We start from the raw sequence: 20,470 nt of genomic DNA, 5'->3' as shown, positions 1-20,470 counted from the left end.
ATATGTATTTTTTTTTTAATAACATGTGAGATACACATGAGTCTTTTATATTAGTTATTCCAACTTTGTCTCTATTATTAAAGAATATGTGTATCTCACATGTTCAAATGACACACGTCATTTTTATAACTGAATTAAAAGAAGTTCAACCGACCCAATTTGAGGAAAAACTCTATCCTTGTTTAATATGGCTAACCGGATATGTTTAAAGTATTGAGTTATTTATGCTTCAATTTCTACGTTCTGAATGTATTTTTTTACGGTTTTTTTTGGACTTGCTGAAGAATCCACCCAAACCTTTTTCCCATATTTGATTATTAGAAAAAACAAAAAAAAAAAAAAAAAAAAAAAACCCTACTTGAATTTTTGTAAAATTTGAACATTTTAAGAGAAATTGTTGCATGTTCTACCCTGTCTCAAGCATAATAAGATATTGGATTCATAATTCATTTGCTCAAAGGAGATGAGTCTCAACACCTCCTCTTTTGGGTTGTCCAAAATTTAATAAAATTAGAGCAGATTAATAACAAAAAATTTCAATCACCAAGCTAGCCAGCTAGGTTTGATGGGAAGAGTACGTATTTAAAAGTTTGCTTGCATCACATTGCTAGTTTGCTAACGTTAAGTGCATGCCTAGTAAGTAGTAAGCCCTGGTTAAGAAAATTATTTATTAAATCCATTATTATATTGTTTGAACAGAGATATTAATGTTTATGTTAGTTAGTATAAAGACATGATAAAATTAATAAAATTAGAGCAGATTATTATAAAGGATCAAGCTGGAAGTTGTAGTACAAACTCTGTGCTTTTTTAAAAACACATAATTTTAAAGGTTAAATTGTGATTTTAAAGGTCAAACCGTAAACATTTTTAATTTGCAAATTTTAAAATCGCAAACCCAAACCAACTCTAAGATTACTCTTTATATTTATTTATCACATATCTACACACCGTAATATATTATATGAGGATAACTTCTACAAAGAGCTAGTGTAAACCAACTCATTTGTGCCCACCAATAAGAATCTGCCACATACGATTATTGCACCAAATTAAATAAGCACCAAAATACTAAATTATATAGATTTTTTCAGTTTTTTTATTTTTATTTTTTTAAGATTGTGCAAGGGGGCTAGAGGTGGCTGTGCCGCCACCCCCAGCCCATTTGGGGTGGCTCGCCGGCCACCCCAAAAAAAAAAATATATATTGAAAAACCTATTTAATCTAGTGTTTTGGTGCAATAATTCTATGTGACAGATTCTTATTAGTGGGTACAAAGGAGTTGGTGAAATTATCCTCTATATTTTAAGTGACTAATATAAAAAATTACTTAAAATAGTCAACATTAACTGATATAACGTAATAAATAACATTAGTCAAGTTTTAATGGCCTTGTAAATTAATATGTGAATATGTTATCCAAAGCATAATTGAGCGGGGACCATGTCACTTAAGATAAAGGTTAATAGCTCTCGTTGGAGTCAAAACTCATTTGTAATATATATATATCAATTGTATTCGATAAAATCGTAGTTTCAGCTTTAATACTGTGCGTAATTAAAAATGCATCTCTTTATCTATGATTTAAAAACCCAATTTTTTTCTATATTTGAAAACGCACTCACAAATAATGCATTTTATTTCATTTAAAATTGAACTTTTTGTCGGCCAAATCGCAATCCCTCCCAAGTAATTATAAGGTTTCACCCTGCTTTCTCACTATTTTTTTTTTTTTTTTTTGGGAAAATGAAGCTCAATATTCGATCTTCGGATGAGAAATGGGCATGAAATAACCATGCATGAAACTTACATGTGCATGCATGACCAGCATACACACGCTCACACTGAATGTAAGATATAGTATAAAATGTGGCATCCGTCCACGTGCCATAGCAAGGAGGAAACAGCGGAGGAAGGTTCCCCTCCAATTTGGTCCAGGTTCCTGAAACTGAGACTAGCAAGATATATAGGAATCTCAGACACGACGTGGGATGGAGAAAGATCCGGCGACGTTTCTGCAACCAAACTAATTAAGCTTCACACTCTCCTTCTTCACTTCTGCCAGCTAACAATCCCAACACACAATTAACCAATTCTCTATCTTATTAATAATATATAATTCTATCACCATGTAATATATATATAAATATGTATTAGTTTAATTCCCTACAAATAGAGCCTCCTAAAGCTATAGTCTGTCATCATCTGCTAGCTAGCTTGAACTAGTTTAAATATTACTCTAGCTGAGGATCGATCGATGGCGCTTGCAGACGTTGATGAATTTAACAAGGCAATCCTTGGAGATCAAGAAACCTGCTGCTTAGAAAGTGGGGTTTTCTGTCCAAGCAACATGATCATCAACTCTAGTGCGTTTGATGAAGAAGCTCATTCCTTGATAGACTTCAAAAGCGGGTACGCTAATAATAATAATAATAGTATCATGCATTCTTGTGAATCTTTACTTAGCTTTGAGCAGAGTGAAGAGGCTGCTACTTTCTCCAAAACTCATAATCATAAAGCAGCTGAGTACTCGATGTGGGAGGGTAGTTTCAGTCAGATTAGTCCAAAATGCAGCAGTACCATCGATCCACGGCTGTTAGAGGAGCTCAGTTCTTTTCAGACAGCCAGCAATTACAGCTCCATTACCAATTCCACAACAAAAGACACCCAACAAGGAGATCATCATGGTACATATGGATCATGGTTGTACTCTGAAGCAACTGCGGTCGCTGATCATAGCATCCACGACTCTGGAACACATCAAACATCCTTCCATAAGCGTGCCCATACGGTAATTTTCTTCCTTTGGGGTATTTGGGGCTTTGCCTAGCCAATTCTTTGGGGTTAATTTTCTTCAATTTTGGCTTTGTTGAAGGGAGAGAGCATGCCAGCTATAAAGAAGCAATTTACGAATGCAAATAAGAACCCCAAGCCAAAGGCAATTTCGCCAAAGGACCCGCAAAGCATTTCAGCGAAGGTTTACCTCAATCCTAATCAAGTTAGAGCCTGATATTGAAATTAACAAATGTTTTGAGTGCAAATTAAGCAAAAGCAGTAAATACATTATGTCAATAATGAAAGAATGTTCGTCTTTCAGAACCGGAGAGAGCGGATTAGCGAGCGGCTTAAGACACTGCAGGAACTTGTACCTAATGGCTCCAAGGTGATCACAGAAACAAATTATCATTAAAACCTTGTAATTTTTTTTAAAAAAAATTATTTCTGTTCAATTATTTCTCTCTAATTTTGTATTTTGCGCGCCTTACGCAGGTTGATCTGGTTACCATGTTAGACAAAGCCATTAGTTATGTCAAGTTTCTTCAACTGCAAGTAAAGGTGTGTGAGTTCAACCATCTTTTTATATATATATGGTTCTTCTCTGTTTTCTTTTTCTTTTTCCCTCCCAAACCTATGGACGTGTAAACAAACAAAAACATATATATGACCTCTTTTCTTGATTTTCAGGTGTTGGCAACAGATGAATTTTGGCCTGTTCAAGGTGGGAAAGCTCTTGATATTTCTCAAGTAAAGGAAGCAATTGATGCCATTCTCTCCTCTCAGAGAGACAGGAGCTCGAGCTCATGAAAGTAATGGTTAAAATGATCAGGAAAAGAAGAAAAGGAGGAGTCAGAATACAGTAATAAAATCCAAGGATAACTTCAGAAGGAATTATTGGGAAAGATTTGTTTTTTGGAAGTTAGCACGGTCTAGTAGTAAAAGATCAGATATATTACTAATTAGAAGATAACTTTTTTTTTCTTTTTTTCTGTCATATTTGAAGTTCTTGTGATCAGATTATGGATTTCCATCTGTAATGAGAACTGAGACTGCAATACTTTGCGGATAATTAAAAAGGTGTAGCAATAATGTTTTCATAACTGGCAAACTAGTCAGCCAAACCCTATTCAAAATAGATGATGAGGGAATCAAAGTGCAGATAAAAGTATCTTCTAGTGAAGCTGGGATTCCAGTCCTGAGGAAGTGATATTGATTCATTTTAAGTTCAAATACACACATATCATTAGAAGTGCTATGGAGGTTCAGTTTATAATATAAATGAGAAATGTCATATACTATACTTTAATCTTAAGGAATCTTAAAGAATCGTGTGACAGTGTTTATCAATTTTTATTTTTTTTAATAACGGCGGATCATCTAAGAGCTAATGGGTACTACAACATTATCCAAGACTAAAAGACAAGAATTTCACCTTGTCAGGTTGAAAATCTGGTAGATCGCCTAAAATGCTTAATATTACGTCCATCAACTCCCCACATGACTTGATATGGTCCATTGATTTCATCCTCGATGAAATCTCTTCTTGGTTTGGACATGACTTAATAGATTCATGCTCCCAAGTTTACCCTAGCCTCGTTCGGATGGGGCTTTTTGTTTAGAAAATTTTCGAAGTTCTAATGTTAAGAGTTTTGACTCCCAATTGGCCCGAGACCATTGGGTCAACCTGCGCTTAACCTATTACGATTTGTGAAGCCTTTCTATTTTATTATCCTCAATGACTTTAAATGTCCAAATTTTATATTTTAAAATAATAGATATTACAGCCACGATACATCTTAGTACGAGAGAGGGTGGGTCGCAAGGAACTCCTCATCCTAGAGACTGTCACCGTAGGGTGAAGGTTCCCAAGCCACCTCTGTAGGGTGGGGATGGGTCATCAAGAACCCTACTAATTAACATCCGTAAAGGAGATTATCCCGTAGCAATTGCCACCGCCACTGCCACTGCCACTGCCACCACATCCTTTTTCTTTGGCTTTAGGAAGTATAGTACTTATATGACAAAGATGTATATGTGACAATTTTTTATAGGTCTTACATGATTTTTTGGGTACAGGTGGCGAATGAGCATAACAATAGATGGACGAAATAACTAATTATCTTATATACTCAAAAAAAAAAAAAAAAAAAAACTATCACTTTCTAAAATCGAACAAGTGTTTTGGTAAACTTGAAAACCACATATATAAAAGGGAAAAATTCAATTTACCGTCATGAAGTTTCATGAGTTTTTCAATTTGAACCTCAAAGTTTAAAAATTGGCAATGTATCCCCTAATGTTTCAAAAATTTTCAATTTAAACCTTTCGTTACTAATTTTCGTTAAATTGGACGGAAATTTAAAAAAAAAAAAAAAAAGAAGCCTAAGGGTAATTACATAATTTCATAGATTTCCGTCCAATTTGACGAAAATTAGTCACGAAAAATTTAAATTGAAAATTTTTGAAACATTAAGGGGGTACATTGCCAATTTTTAAACTTTGGGGTTCAAATTGAAAAATACCTGAAACTTCAGGAGGGTAAAGTGATTTTTCCCTATATAAAACATTTTTAGATCGATTTAACTCAAAATTTTGAGATTGCAAACCATGATCAGCTCTTTAATTGGTTTTTTTTTTCAAAAATATAGGGGGACCATTGGGCACGTGTGACTTTTAATAGGGTCACATGGCCAATCACATGCCAAATCCCATAGAAAGCGGTTTTTCTACCTTATTTTTTGCCTGTTGGGAACCATATATATTATGCTATATATATAGTATGCATATATATTCTCAAAGAAACTCAAATTAAATGAACCAACCGAATGTTACAATGAATTTCAATACTGTACGAATCTATCCGGATGATTCGACCATCACTTGGACGAATCTCTTGAATTGTCCTCATCCACTGCACTCTCATATATATATATATATATATATATAAAGGGATATATTTTTCTCCCATTTAATTTGCAGAAAATAAGAAAAATGAAGGTGTACGTTGAAATTAATTAAGTAGGATATAATTGATAAGATATATAATGAATTAATAAAAAAAAAAATTAATGATTAATTAACTATGGATTGTAAGAAGTTGATGATCATAAAATTGCTCTCCAGAAAATCAAATCCAAATCAGTACTGAATAATAATTATAGTTGTCTTAGCATATATATACATACCGTTGAAGCTCTGCCATGCATAATTGAGATTATTAATCAATAATTGATAAGATCTCTTTCTGTGAAAATAAACAGCACTTGCAATACTATTTTAAAAATTACTCCATGATTTTCGGTGGTCATCTTCCTCTTCTGCATGCATGTAGCTAGGGATGGATGTAGCTGTCTGGAAATTCCATCCAGGCATTTAGTAGGAGATGGTGATGTGTCTCGAGCTCCTTCGAATTCTCTTGTTTCCCCCAATTGGGTAATCTCTTTTTAGTTTATTGCCAAATGATTGAACTGTGCCTTTCTGGCCGTACTATTTGTAGATAATATATACAACACAATATATAACTACGTGTTCTCCAAAGTCCAACCCCCTCCATTTTGGACTTATGGTGTTTGACGATTTGAAGTTCATATTAATTAGCGAAAAATAAATAAATAAATATTTAAGTGTTTATCTTGAATTATTATTGTCAAAGCCAAAATAAAAGATACCAATCATGCTGGCCATGCGTTTGGTTTTTTTTTTTTTTTTTTTTTTGTTTAGAGACCCGGTTGTGAAACAAGTTCTAACTCCTGTTTTCATGGAGTTATAACTTTTTTATGGAATTAAATTTTTTTTTTTTTTTTTAGTAAATTGTTATATCTTGTATAGTTGATTTAATTTACTCTTCCAGTAAATTGACAAAGAATTGTGCACAAGTTAAGTAAAGAAAATATGAACTTACTTAGATGTCAGAATTTTTTTCCTGACAAACAATTGAACAAGTAGTTGATAATCTAATTTATTTTTTCAAAAAAAAAAAAAAATTCATGAACAAGGCATGCACTTAAGTACATCAGTACATGTCTACACCAAAACAATAAATTTTTAAGGGTAAATATATTATAAATTCTTGAGTCAACAAGCAAAAACTGTAAAATACCTAAGGTTTTTTTTTTTTTTTTTTTTTTTTTTTTTTCTTCAAATTTTTACTCCCTTAGTCAATCGAAAATGCAAAAAAATTTCTACTGTTAGATTTTTTTTCCAAAGATTTAACGAACGTTAATCCCAAACTAAACGCACCGTTTTACAACGAAAGCATATTAATAATTTATTAATTAAATATAAAAAATTAAAGGGGTGGCCGAAAAGCCACCCCTAACCCCTATGGGGGTGGCCCCAAGTTTGTGGGTCTGCGCAGTATATATATTTTCTGAAAAAAAATTGTTAATGATCTGCTTCTGAATTGTCTTTAACCTCTTTCTTGTTTCGAGTTGTAGCAATTATATGCTTTTGTGAGCCAATGGGTGTTGGGATTCTTTGCCAAATCCCAAACATCCTATGTGTTATGTACATGGACCTCCCTCAATGGATCTGTGTTTTTTTTGGGTAGAAAAACCTTACCTTGTATGCCTTCTTAAACATGTGCCCAAATAACATTCTTTGAATTTCTTTCTATTTTTCTTCTCCTAAATATTTTCTAGAGCCTAACACTCGAAATGGTTCCGTCTTGTGTAGATTTGGTGTTGAATGTTTCCGTAAGACTAGTAGCCTAGACAGAGATCCACCAGTCACCACCACTACTGATCCAAACAGATCTGTTGTCTTCTCTTTCAACTTCAATGGTCCATCTCTCTCTCTCTTCCTCTATCGTTTTCTTTAATGGGTAGTGGTTCAATTGATGGAGATTGCATTGATGTTTTGATTTGGGTTTAACCGATTATGGTTTAGTTTTGGGTTGGTTTCCGATTCTTTTTTTTTGCTAAAATGAAGTTTTGGGTTGGGTTTAACGAATTCACTCTGGGGGTGGCAGCAAGCCACCCCGTAGGTGTTAGGGGCACCCTTTCAATTTAATTTTTTTTATATTTAATTAATAAAAAAATTAATATGTTTACGTGATAAACAGTAAAGATTTTTTGTATTTTCAATTGAATAAGGGAGTAAAAATTAAAATTAAAAAAATAATAATAAAAAATAAAAAATAAAAAAACTTAAGAATTTTACAGTTTTGACGTATTGAATCAGATATTTATAATATATTTACCTAATTTTTAATTTTTATTATTTTTGAAGGGCAGGTCATGTAATATTTTGTTTTTTTTTTTTAAGGCCCAAGGAAGCTTAGGACCCATCCCTGCCCTATGTCCGCCACTGATCCCGGGAAAATCTTGGTGTACTTTATTTTTTGTTCTAATTCGGTGTACTTAGCTGTACTCAATTTGACACGTGGACTTCACATTGGCTTTCTCCGGAGCTTGTGTCAGACAGAAGTAGAGGGTCAGAGTATACAGGAAAGGGTAAAGATCAACAGCACGCGGCGTGCATTGCACGCCCGTGCAATGCACGCCGCGTGCTGTTGAGCTTTAAAAAAAAAAAAAAAAAAATTTGCACTGGGCGTGCCACGCCCGCGCGTGCTGCCAATCAGTGCTCATACAGGAAAATACTAAATGTTATAGACTTATAGTGGATATTATATTTTAAAAATCTTAAAATAACAATATTTATCTAAAATCAAAAAAACAAAAGAAGAATATTATGAGATCACTTAACATTCCTACAGCAAATAAATTCATTCATAACATTGACGGGAAGGAAGCCTACTTCCTAAATCATTTGTTTTATTTATTTATTTATTATTCATAAATATTTAGGAAATAAGACAAGCTGGTAAGCACGTACAAGCACATTTGCACATGATCAGAACAGAGTGTGAGATAAAAGATCATATACACTTCTATTATTATTAAGATAATTGGCATGGTGCATGTGAGACTGAGAGTAGGGAATGGCAGGTGTTCATATTTATACTCAATTAAATACTCGTGCTTAGAGCATGCACGTGCGACATTAAGTAGTTGGCTAGGAGTTTGACAATTCGAGTCCCAATTAAAGTTTTGTGTATGCTCATTCATATGCTCAACAACCCACCTTGACCTAGCCGTAGGGATGGTAAATGACGTGTAAGAATTCATAATGCGAAAATAATAAAGCGAAATAATAAGATAGAAATGACATAGAAATATACATGGTTCAGTTTATGACTTAGATCCATAAGATCAAGTTTTAAGACTGCATTAAGCTTTTATTTATCTGAAAAATATTTACAATATAACATGCTCTTATTTATAGGAGAATTATGTTAGATACAAATAAACTTTTACTCTAGCTTAGTTAGCTAGGTGAATAGTCTTTAACTATTTAACTGAAACTCAGTGATAGTCTTCAACTATAAGTTAGTAATAGTCTTATATTGTGACTATTATTCTTAAACTCTATGATATACTCTAACATTCCCCTAAAACTTAACTCAAGGTATAAACTTGTGAAAACTTGAATTTGTTCTTTGGTTAGCAACAGAGGCCAAGATGGTGACCGAAAACTCATTGGAGTTGGGGGCAGTCGAGGTAGTTGAGTGGAGTTGATGGCGCCTGATTTGAAACATTAGCTGCTCTTGAACTTGAACTTCGGCAACGTTTGACCTCTTTTAGAGAAGAAAGAGCTAACTATTGGTTAAGAGAGAAAGGAGATGAGCAACTATAAGTCTATAACCTCTTTTAAAGAAGAGAGAGCCGACTATAGGCTAAGAAAAAAAAAAGGGGGCGGGGGCAACTATGACCTCTTTTGTGAAGGGAGAGCCAACTATGGGATAGGGGAAAAGAAATGAGCAACTATATCCTCTTTTAGAGAAGAAAGAGCTAACCTCTTTTAAAGAAGGGAGAGCCAATTATAGGCTAAGAAAAAAAAAAAAAAAAAATACAACTATGACCTCTTTTGAGAAGGGAGAGCCAACTATGGGCTAGGGGAAAATAAATTGGCAACTATAGCCTCTTTTGAGAAGGGAAGGCCAATTATGGGCTAAGTGAGAAAGGAGATGGGCAACTATGACCTCTTTTAGTCTTTTGTAGGCATCTTTGGCTTTTCTTTTTCTTTTTTTCCTAATAATATCTTATTTTCAAATTGGGATAAGGATTATCTTATTCCCATAATCAAACAGAACTAAATCTGAAACTAGAACCAAAATAGCATATTCCTAAACTAGAATAGTAATATATGCAGGATTAAGAGATAAAATATTGGTGGAAAATTAGGGACACTTCTCGTACGAAAATTGTTTGGTTACAATACTTTCATTCTTGAGAATATCCATTTCTAAGTAATTGTAGTAATATATATTCTCTCAAGAATAAAATTTCTCTAAATATAATATTTTCAAAAAATCATCTGGATTGTCAGCCATCCTAACCAAATTTTTAGGGGCGGTTGCACAACCATTAAATAGTACTGGTCCGTTTGTCTTGAGATTCATACTAATAAAATATCGAATGGTTACACGTGTCATTTGCTCCTTATCCAATGGTTAAAATCTCCCGTTTCACCAAAGGCTAAAAAAAAATTGCTAAAAGTCACTATTGCGTTTTTGTGTCACTCTACAAATAATGTTCTAAATCACCATTAGGCTTCTGATTGATCATTATTGAATTCTGATCAAATTACCTTATTTTTGGAGTGATACAAAAGTAACTTATAAAATTAATGAGAAAAACAAAAATCACGTGGAAAACGGGTTTTAAAAATTGGGTTCAGTGCAGCCAACCGAATCGGGTTGGGCTGATAAAAAACAAAGTTGCTTTTGCCCATAACCGACCCAAACAAAAAAGATTGGGTTGGGTTGGATTTTTGGGTTACGGAAACAAGCCCACTCCTAGAGGTTAGCAATCACAAAGGTCTCCGGCCTCCGGCCACCGACGATATTTGAATGGGTTTAGCTCAATTTACATTGACCAGGAATACGGCCTACTCTAAATTCTAAAAGCTAACAGGTTTAACTTTTAAGTCAATGTCTATGAGAAATAATTCTATGGGCCAATCCTAAATCCTAAAGCATAGAGCTAGATTGTTAGGTTCTCCTATTCCTATACCTGCATTATTTATTATACTTTTAATATAATCCACAAATTGAAGTGTTGAACGTCATTTATCAGCAATCTCAAAGATGCCAAAAGCTTATGGTAATATGGTTTGTTCATTGCACCCTTCACCAAAAGCACAAGTTCATTCACAAAACGAAGTTTTGAAACAAAATAAGTTCAAAAAAAATAAATAAATAAAGAAGGTAAGAGGGGCTACTCTACTTAGGAGTTATTATGGTAGTACTTATTTGACTTATTTGTTGGAAACTGCATATGCTTCATCAAATTTGTTTCAGATATAGACTGATACAGTCTCATTAAGACATAAATGAGACCACTTCTCTTATTACGGAATTCAAATCTATAAACTAGTGTATATTTATTCAATTTAAAAATTTAATTAAAACCACTAAATTACCGCCTTAGAGGCATTACTATAATACAAATAGGTATAAGCATATTCACAAGCCCTCTAGAGGCATAAATCAACTTTTTTTTTTTTTTTAAATGAGCCGTTCTTTTATTTAAAAAAAAATTAACCTAAAAACTCTTGCTCAGTAATACAATGTCCTGAATACACATAAAGTAACTTGTTCTAAAGGCTAGGCAAGAGCTGCAAGACGATGAGCCTTTTAGTTTGGCTCCCTCCTAATTGAGGCATAAATCAGCTTATGATTACATTTAATGCCCCTTGACATACGTATTTTTTCACATTGTTATCAATGTTAACACAACATAGATGTGACATATGACTTGGAGTGCTTTATCACATTAAGTTCTTCAACATTATTTGATCTAGCCTAGGCCTACCCACCCTAAGAGCTAGTCAAATAATATAAAGAAGCTTTCACTTTGAGCAATTTTCAAGTTTCAACCCAACACCCTCCCCCTCCCCCCCCCAAACAAAAAAATAAAAATAAAAATAAAAAAGGAATCAGAAAAATACACGAGGGAGAACCTTATTGGAAAATCACTTGAAGCCCAAGAAAGGAACCGATGAAACGAACATATTTCTTTTTCTTTTCAAGATATTTAACTTTTTTCCCTTTTATGCATACAAACTTATATTATACGAACACCCATGTGGCAAAACTGCAGCAAACTGATAATCAACTCCAACTAGGTGCCTTGTTTCCCTGACTCCTCGGCAATCAGGTGGCTTTCCATATTAAAAGCACATTGCCCACCTGATAATCATGCTCCATAATATTTTAAAGATTGGGGCCCTTCACAATCACAACACTTTCATCACATTGGACCTATTGTTGTCCTCATCAGGGTGCCCATAAAAATCATCATTTTTGCAATTTCTGTGAAACAGTGACATGATTGTTCCAAACTTCATCTTCCAATGAGCAAGAAATGAGGGACACACACTTTTTGTTTATTAATGTGTCCGACCCATAAATTATTATATAAGAAGGAAACGGGTTTACCACTAAGGGAGGTAATTCAATGGTCTCAAGGGAATTTTTATAAAGTTGGGCATGTACTAGGGTTTAGATTCGACTCTTGCAATAAAAATCTTTTAGCTTATTAGTGCTAACCATCTTAACTCTCATTGATGCCTTGATGGGGCAAGTATTAAGCTATGCTTCGGTCGGTTTTAAGGGAGCGCCTGCGATTCCCACCGTCTAGGCCCCTCCTGAACAGCGCCTCGCAGGATAGCTACAATTGGCCTCCCCTCCAACCTTTTTAATTAGAAAAAAAAAAAAAAATGGGTCTAAAAACTATTTGTTTATTAATGTGTTTTATATATATATATATATATATATATATATATATTTGAAAAGTAGTTTGTCAAAGGTAAAAATTGTTTATTTATTTGAAAAAATATATTGTATTTTGGGTGTACGAAAGCATGGAGGCTATATTTCTAGAAAAACAATCTAAAACTAAAAATGGACAAAAACTTAAAAAACTATCCCTAATGTTCTATTATAGGCTATTTATAGAGACCATTAATGATACATGAGACACGTAAGGCATGCTCTAGAGTCTATAGGTTGATTGTGTGGTAGACGGCAATGCCGCTCAGCCGCCGGTGGTGATAAAGGTGGAAGCGTGCGTAGGCAATGCACCCCTCATTATATTTTTCTGTCCTTTCTTATTTCTTTCCATTTTTCTTTTATTTATTTAATTTTTTTTTTAGAGAGGGGTTGTTTGGAGTGTTGGTTTACCAGCTCCAAGTTGTGCCGGTGGTAATGGTCCTCTTCTTTTGTTTTTTGTCCAAAATAATTTCTGGTAGTGTAAATTGTGTATTTTATACTTTTTTTTTTTTTTTTTTTTTTTAACTTTACTGAAGATCTTTGAACTTTTATCCGATTTGATAAACCTTCCCAAACTTCAATTTAGTCCTTTGAATTTTCAATTGCAATCAATTTTAACCACTCTGTCAGATTTTAAACTTTAAATGACGTTTATACCCCTGAATTTTTTTATAAAATTTCAAAACTTTTTTTATTTTTTTTAAAAAAGGAAAAATCAGGGATATTTTTGTCTTTTTTTGCATTTTTAACTACTAAATTTGACGGAGGGGTTCAAATTGAGAGCAATTGAAAGTCCAGGAGACTAAATTGAGAGATTTTAAAGTTTAGTAAAAGTTTGTCAAATCGAGTGAAAGTTCAGGGGTCTTCAGTGAAGTTATCCTTACATTTTAATAGAAAGTAAACATCTTAACTTGAAACACCAAAAAACAATATAACCCTTCATACGAAATAATTTGTATTATCTTGACAAAATACACATTGATAAAATCGTCGGAGTCACTGTCTTGGTTAGTTTTAAAGATTACAATGTTGAGGATTCGGAGGTGAGAGGTGAGCGTTGGGCTTTTGATTAGAACAAATGAAATTTTTTATAGGATTTATTTAAATTAAAGCTACTGTGTTTTTATTTTTATGGTTTTTTATGTTTTGATCTTATGTGTGAAACTTCTAATGAGTTGAATGCCGTAAACAAAAAGTTTTACGGTGGCCATCTTGTTTGTTTCCTTCTTTCTATTTGTTGTCCCTAACTTGTTAGGTAGAAACTCATGTAAGAGGTTAATAATTTACCTAATGGTCTCTCCACATGTAACTGTCCCACTTTGATAATGATATGGTAAAAAGATTTTACCACCAATACAGTTTCTTGACACTTCCATACAAATATCTACTTGGATGATCACCAAAGCAAGAAAGTGACATGGATTTAGTCTTATCTCTTGAGAAATGTTACCCACATTTTCACTTCTATTATGGCTTTTAAAATTATTAAATTAATAATAATTTTAAAAAAATCACATCAATTTTTTATTTTAAACTTTTATTGACCGATTGCTGGCTTTTTCTTTTTCTCTTCCACCCTTTTGTGAATTCAAGATAGAAAAAGAACAAGACACTTGTCTTTACTAATTCCATCAATACTTGTCTCAGTTATGTACTTGTGGTCATATTTATTTATTTTAATCAAATTCTTCTTTTTTGTTTCTACTAAATACTGTTTAAAGTCTTTTTGTTTAACGCCCCTTTTCAGCCATTCAAATTGAATTAAACCACCTCTCTCGTCAGCGCATTCATCATTCTTTTCCCAAGAACGATCAACCACACACGACAATTTCCTTTAACGGTTCTTATCCCTTGGTCAATAAAGATTATCTCCCACCTTTAAACAAATAACATTTTTTATTTGTATTCTTTATCTTTTAGTGTTTTCACTGTAACTATGTCGTTATTGAAGATTTATACGTTATTACTTTACAAAGTATAAAGTTCTGTAAATTTATAATAAATGAAATTATAAAGTCATAAATATAAACAAAAATTCTTACAATCAAGTGCGACTTCAATCTTCTACTAACCTATTTTATTCTTAAAAAAAAATAAAAAATCTAGAGGTGGGGGTGGCTGTCCTCCACCTCTAGGGAGTGACTGTTTTTATTATTAATATTAATATTTATTATTTTTTATTTATATTTTTTATAATTATATTTTTTGAATTTGGGTACCTAGACAAACAGAAACGACGGATGGGACTGTTTTTCTTTTCAATGGACAAATGATTTTGTTAGGAATCAATCACAAAGATCACCCAATTTAACAAATTGACACCAATCACGTGGAAGAGAAAAGTGAGCGATTTGAATGATCTTTTTATTTTTATTTTATTTTTGAGGTTTAATATTTTCTCAGGGTAGTATAATGTTTTGATAATGAAATTACGAATTGCTTTGAGGCCCATATTGAAAAGTAAAACTTTATTCAAAGTTTTAGGAGCCCATGTTGAAAGTTTTCAAAACCTTTCATATAATGGGTTCTCTATTTTTATTATTATTATTTTCAAAATTTTGCCCCAAAAAACATAGGATTATTTTTATTTTAAGTGAAATTGAGAAAATTTGTTCTGCGATTACGATAATGTTTGATTGTATTTAAGAGAACTCACCGAAAGCCAAAAATAATGTTTGATTGTATTTATGATAATGTTGTATATTATATTATTAACTTTTTATTATTATTAGTTATAGGTTAGCGGATGCTGTGTTTTTGTTGATTTGGTCTGTTGTTGATGACTGTATCTTTAGCTTTGGCTATGATTTACTTCAGAGCTTTTTGTTCTGTATGTAAGAGCTTTAGGCGCGTAATTTTTATCAATAAATGAGTATGATATGTTTCAAAAATAAATAAATTTATATAAAACAAAATTGTTTACTTTTTAATATAAAAAATTTAAAATTTTATACCACATTAATTATTTTCAGCTACATTCATAAATTTAAAAATGTTTGCCATACAAGGTCTATATAGATGTTTGAAATGTAGAGAATTTATTGCCGACGTCATTTAACAAATTTAAATGGTATGATTAATATATTGCGTCAACATACCATCAAATCTATCAAATCTTTTCTTATTAAAAAAAACCATTAAATAAATCTTTCATTTCACAAAATGAAGACGGTCCTGGTCGGGGCCAACGGGAGATTCGTTTCTTGATATTTTATTATTCTTGTGATCAAATTTTTCAACTTTAAAAACTATCAATTTCAGGTTATAATCTTTTAAAAAACGTCCGATTTAATGGAAGGGTTAGTATTCCAAATTTATTAGAGATGATAAATTAAAATTGACATTTTTAAAATTTTAAAATACAAATATGATAAAGGTTTAATTGAGCCTTACATAGTTACGTGGACCACGTGGCATTATGCCACGTAAAAGTTATAACACAAAATTATGATTTTGCATAATAAATATTTGATAAAAAATATTTTTTAATATGTTTTATTAAACGCTTTTACAATTTTAAAAACGTAATTTTAAAATAATATTTATTAAAATTACAAATTCAAACGAACTATTAAACTTTTAAGAAAACGGGTAATAAAATATTAGGAATAGTAAGTAAATTTTTTTCTTTTGATTATCTTATACATAAATATATTTTTTTTAATGACTTGTTACCGAACGACAAGACCAACAACTGCCAAACAAGTTAATAGGAAAGAAAAGAAAAAGCCGTTGAAAATAAAGATAAAAAGAAAACAAACACACATACACACACAGCCCAACCCTCCAACCCCAACCCCCACCTCCCTTCTTTTATGACTGTTGCTTAACGCCACCCCCACCTTTCGTTTCTCTTGAAACACACCGCTCTGATTTTTCGCGTGCCTACTTTTCTTCCATGGAGTGCGCCGCCGAGAGCCACAGCCACGACGCCAACCCCGACGGCGACAGCGGGCTGCAGCGACCGCACTCCTCGTCCTCGGCCGTCAAGCGCGCGCTCAAGCTCATCCAATCCGGCGACTCCGATTGCAGGCTGGAGGCGGCGCGCGAGATCCGGCGGCTGACGAAGAGCTCGCAGCGGTGTCGGCGCCAGCTCGCCCAAGCCGTGAATCCGCTGGTCGCCATGCTCCGAGCCGGCTCCCCCGAGTCCCACGAGGCCGCCCTCCTTGCGCTCCTCAACCTCGCCGTCAAAGACGAACAGTAAGTTTGTTTTCTACTCTTCCCTTCTTAACAAGGGCCTCGCTGAAATTTGTGGATAATTTTTTAGTGGGTTTTGGAATTGGCATTCGAATATTATTATATGATTTTTATTTTTTAGTATTAGTGTAAATAAAATAAATATCTTCGGATCCATCAATTTGCGTGACAAATAATAGTTCAGTACGGTACTCGGAGATTCTGCTCTTTTTTTTTTTTTTTTACTCTTTGCTTATCTGATTGGTTGGTGAGAAAGTGGGTAGAGAGAGAGAGTGAGAGAATGATTAAAATCTTTATGCCTTGGAACCCGAGATGTGCTTTTCTTTTCCTTAATTTTCTCAGGGACCGAACACGTATGGGTGTTCAGTTAACTATCTGGTCATGGTCATGGTCATGGACATGAATGAGATTTGTAAAATAATTGATCGGTTAGAATTTTAGGACGTCGAATATGCGACGGACTATGCTCTGTTTGGATGCTAAGAAAACCCCAAAAGGCAAAACAAATACTTAACTTATTTTTGTTATTTTAAAATAAATAACCCCAAAAGAATTTTGCTCTTGCTTATGTGCGTTTCATATTTTGTAAAACGAAAGCCTGTTTGGACACGTAATAAAAAAAAAAAAAAAGTTCTCGAGAAAGGTCTAAACCAATGAAGAAACTGTTGATTTAGTGGGGGGAATGAGTTCTCGTTGTTTTGACCTTATGATTGTATACAAATTTATCTGCTTTTCGATGGTTAAAAGCTTCTGACCTGTACCCTTTAGAAGGAATTGGATGCTTTTATGGTTGAAACCGCTATGAGATTCGACTGGGGGTGGGTGGGTGGGTGGGTGGTGGTGGTTCCTTTGATTCACATGTTACTCGGTCTTTTCTTCCTTTTCTTGCTTTTGCCTTTTTCTTTTATCTTCTCTCTGAAGTTTTCTTATTGTAATTTGGGTTCCTGTTTGGTGAGGTAGAAAACTTATACCTTGTGTGAGAGTGAAGGATTCTACCATTGTTTCTTTTTCAACGTTTTGTGTGTGTGTGCGTGTTACTTTTTTTTTCTATCAAAGTGGTAGTGTGTTACTTTTTATCTTTCTATCTTCTTCTTCTTTTATTTTAAACTTCACTTTTGATTTTCTGGCAACAAAATGAGTAATAACTAATTAGCAATTCAGGGGAAAGGACTTTTATGTAGTCATTTGGATAAGATGGTATAATTGAAGTGCCCTATATTTGAGATTATAGTATCTATATTTTCTTGGTAGTTAGTTGAAAATTTCGGGGGATAAATTGAACACTATCTAATTCAACTATGTGTTATGTTGTTAGACGTGGGTATTTTTATTAAAGGAATCATGCTTTGTGGTTGGGTAATTCCCGCATTTTATAGAAGTCCATATAAATACAGATTCTGTGAAGCTCCAGTTTCTTTATTATGTGTTTCACCTTTTTGTTTCAATCTGCTAGAGTTGTGTAATGCACAAATAGCCACTAGTTTCTTGAAGGGGGTGGCTTGATTAATGAGCATGGATAATATAAATATCTTTGTTAGCAGATTTTGCAGACAAGAACTAATTTGGTGTTTAATGGATGTGTAAAAATTTCCCTTGTTTTATTATCTTGCAGGAATAAGATCAGCATTGTGGAAGCTGGTGCGTTGGAACCCATAATTAGTTTCCTCAAGTCAGAGGATTTAAACCTACAGGAGTATGCAGCTGCATCTATGCTTACTCTGTCTGCTTCAACCATCAACAAGCCAATTATAAGTGCTTCTGGTGCCGTTCCTCTCCTTGTAGAAATTCTTAGACATGGAAGCCCACAAGCCAAGGCTGATGCTGTAATGGCCCTTTCCAATCTGTCAACACACCCTGATAATAATCTTCAGGTCATTCTTGAAACAGAACCAATCCCTTCAATAGTTCATTTGCTCAAAAGCTGCAAAAAACATTCAAAAACCGCCGAAAAATGCAGCGCTCTCATAGAATCTTTAGTGGGTTTCGATGAGGGCAGAACAGCCTTGACATCTGAAGAAGGTGGAGTACTTGCGGTTGTGGAGGTGCTTGAAAATGGGTCTATCCAAAGTCGGGAGCATGCGGTTGGAGCATTACTGACAATGTGTCAAAGCGACCGATGTAAATATAGGGAACCAATTCTTAGAGAAGGTGTAATACCTGGACTTCTTGAGCTCACTGTTCAAGGAACACCCAAGTCTCAGTCTAAAGCACAAAGGCTCTTGCAGTTACTGAGAGACTCTCCTTATCCAAGATCTGAGCTTCAACCTGACACACTGGAGAATATAGTGTGCAACATTATCTCTCAGATTGATGGAGATGAACAATCAGGTAAAGCAAAGAAGATGCTGGCTGACATGGTGCAAGTTAGCATGGAGCAGAGCTTGAGACATTTGCAGCAAAGGGCTCTTGTATGCACGCCAACTGATCTGCCTATTGCTACTTGTACTTCTGAAGTTTCTTCAAAGCGATTGTTTTAGTTGCGGCTTTGTTTTTTCTTTTTCTTCTTCTTTTTTCCATATGGGGTTTGTAAGATGTAATTTTCCATAGCGAGAAGAAAGAAAATAAGGTATAGTGATGCCAGTCCAGGCCGTCTATGTTGGTACCGGGTGACTGGTAAAACTGTCAATAAACTTAAAAGTTGTATGGTTTAAAGCATAATTTTGTAAAGAAAATGTTGTATGAATGTTATACAGATGGTAAAGGTTTTCCTTCTCCTTTTCTTTACTTGCCTTACTTGATATGAATGCCAAGGGTGAACATGTTAGATTTCATGGGATGTGAGCTGAGGTTTTTAGGCTTCTGGTTCAAGATCGATGGGCGTTGAGTCAGCATCTGTCTCCTGTTTGTTGAATTGACCTTTGCTTCCACCAGCGTCCAATTCCTCTCTTTTGCTGGCTTCAATCCTCCGCCTATTTTCTTCTTTGTAAGATTTTTCTAGAATCTTTCCAGTATGATTCCTGAATTGACAAAATTAAAAAGATGTTAGGTGGGGTGACCACACTAGACTTGTCGGAGGTGGGAAATTCTTAAACGTTGCATTCACTTGTCAACCAAGTGCAACGGTTTTTTTTCTTACTTTTCTTTGTTTAGGTTTTCTAGTGTCTTGTTTTCAGGTTATGATTGGACGTATCTCATCCCTGTGCAACGACTTGTATTGTGCGTAATAGCTCTTATCCGAGCCGTTCATTTACAATGAACAATCTAAATGAATCGATGATGATAATATATTAGGGTGGTTTGCTGTCGGTCCAACCAAAAAAAATAAATAAATAAAGAAGAAGAAAAGCCATTAGGAGGGAAAAGGGTTGTCGGTACGCAGGGCCGGCCCAACCGCTAGGTGAGTTAGGCCGGCGTCTAGATCCCCAGATTTCTAAGGCCCAAAAAAAAAAAATTTAAGGCCCAAAATATTTTTTAGTAAGGCCAAAAAAAATTTGCATAAAAGCCTTCAACATGCTTTCTTGAGGCTCTCAACATGCTTTAAGAAAAATATTATTATTTGTTTATAATATCAATGCCCTAACATGCTTTATTGAGGCCTTCAACATGCTTTAAAAAAACTATATTATTATTTTTATAATATGGAGACCTTCTGCACAACAGCCACGAGCCCCTCAACAGACATGTTTTTAAAAAAATAATATTATTTGTTTATAATATCGA

At 33.9% G+C, this 20,470-nt stretch overlaps 2 protein-coding genes across 2 annotated transcripts; both read left to right on the top strand.

The window, feature by feature from the left end:
• Positions 1–2,257: 2,257 nt before the first annotated feature.
• On the top strand, positions 2,258–3,585 carry RSL1 (RHD SIX-LIKE 1). Its single transcript, XM_059595319.2, has 5 exons — positions 2,258–2,791; positions 2,876–2,977; positions 3,098–3,163; positions 3,271–3,336; positions 3,466–3,585. The coding sequence occupies exons 1-5, from the start codon at positions 2,258–2,260 to the stop codon at positions 3,583–3,585; spliced, it is 888 nt and encodes a 295-aa protein (XP_059451302.2).
• Positions 3,586–16,403: 12,818 nt separating this feature from the next.
• LOC132180906 (ARM repeat superfamily protein) lies at positions 16,404–19,522 on the top strand. Its single transcript, XM_059593898.2, has 2 exons — positions 16,404–16,813; positions 18,423–19,522. The coding sequence occupies exons 1-2, from the start codon at positions 16,512–16,514 to the stop codon at positions 19,285–19,287; spliced, it is 1,167 nt and encodes a 388-aa protein (XP_059449881.2). The 5' UTR covers positions 16,404–16,511; the 3' UTR covers positions 19,288–19,522.
• Positions 19,523–20,470: the final 948 nt, after the last annotated feature.

This window comes from Corylus avellana, chromosome 5 (genome assembly GCF_965113065.1).
Source record: "Corylus avellana chromosome 5, dhCorAvel1.hap1.2, whole genome shotgun sequence".
NCBI lineage: Eukaryota > Viridiplantae > Streptophyta > Magnoliopsida > Fagales > Betulaceae > Corylus > Corylus avellana.
This window is presented reverse-complemented; position numbering and strand designations above follow the sequence as displayed.

Excerpts from the sequence above, each read along its gene's own strand:
- RSL1 (XM_059595319.2), top strand. The coding sequence starts at position 2,258 with ATGGCGCTTGCAGACGTTGATGAATTTAACAAGGCAATCCTTGGAGAT. Across the intron at positions 2,978-3,097 it reads CGCAAAGCATTTCAGCGAAG|AACCGGAGAGAGCGGATTAG; the intron begins GTTTACCTCAAT and ends TTCGTCTTTCAG. Across the intron at positions 3,164-3,270 it reads TTGTACCTAATGGCTCCAAG|GTTGATCTGGTTACCATGTT; the intron begins GTGATCACAGAA and ends CGCCTTACGCAG.
- LOC132180906 (XM_059593898.2), top strand. The coding sequence starts at position 16,512 with ATGGAGTGCGCCGCCGAGAGCCACAGCCACGACGCCAACCCCGACGGC. Across the intron at positions 16,814-18,422 it reads CTCGCCGTCAAAGACGAACA|GAATAAGATCAGCATTGTGG; the intron begins GTAAGTTTGTTT and ends ATTATCTTGCAG.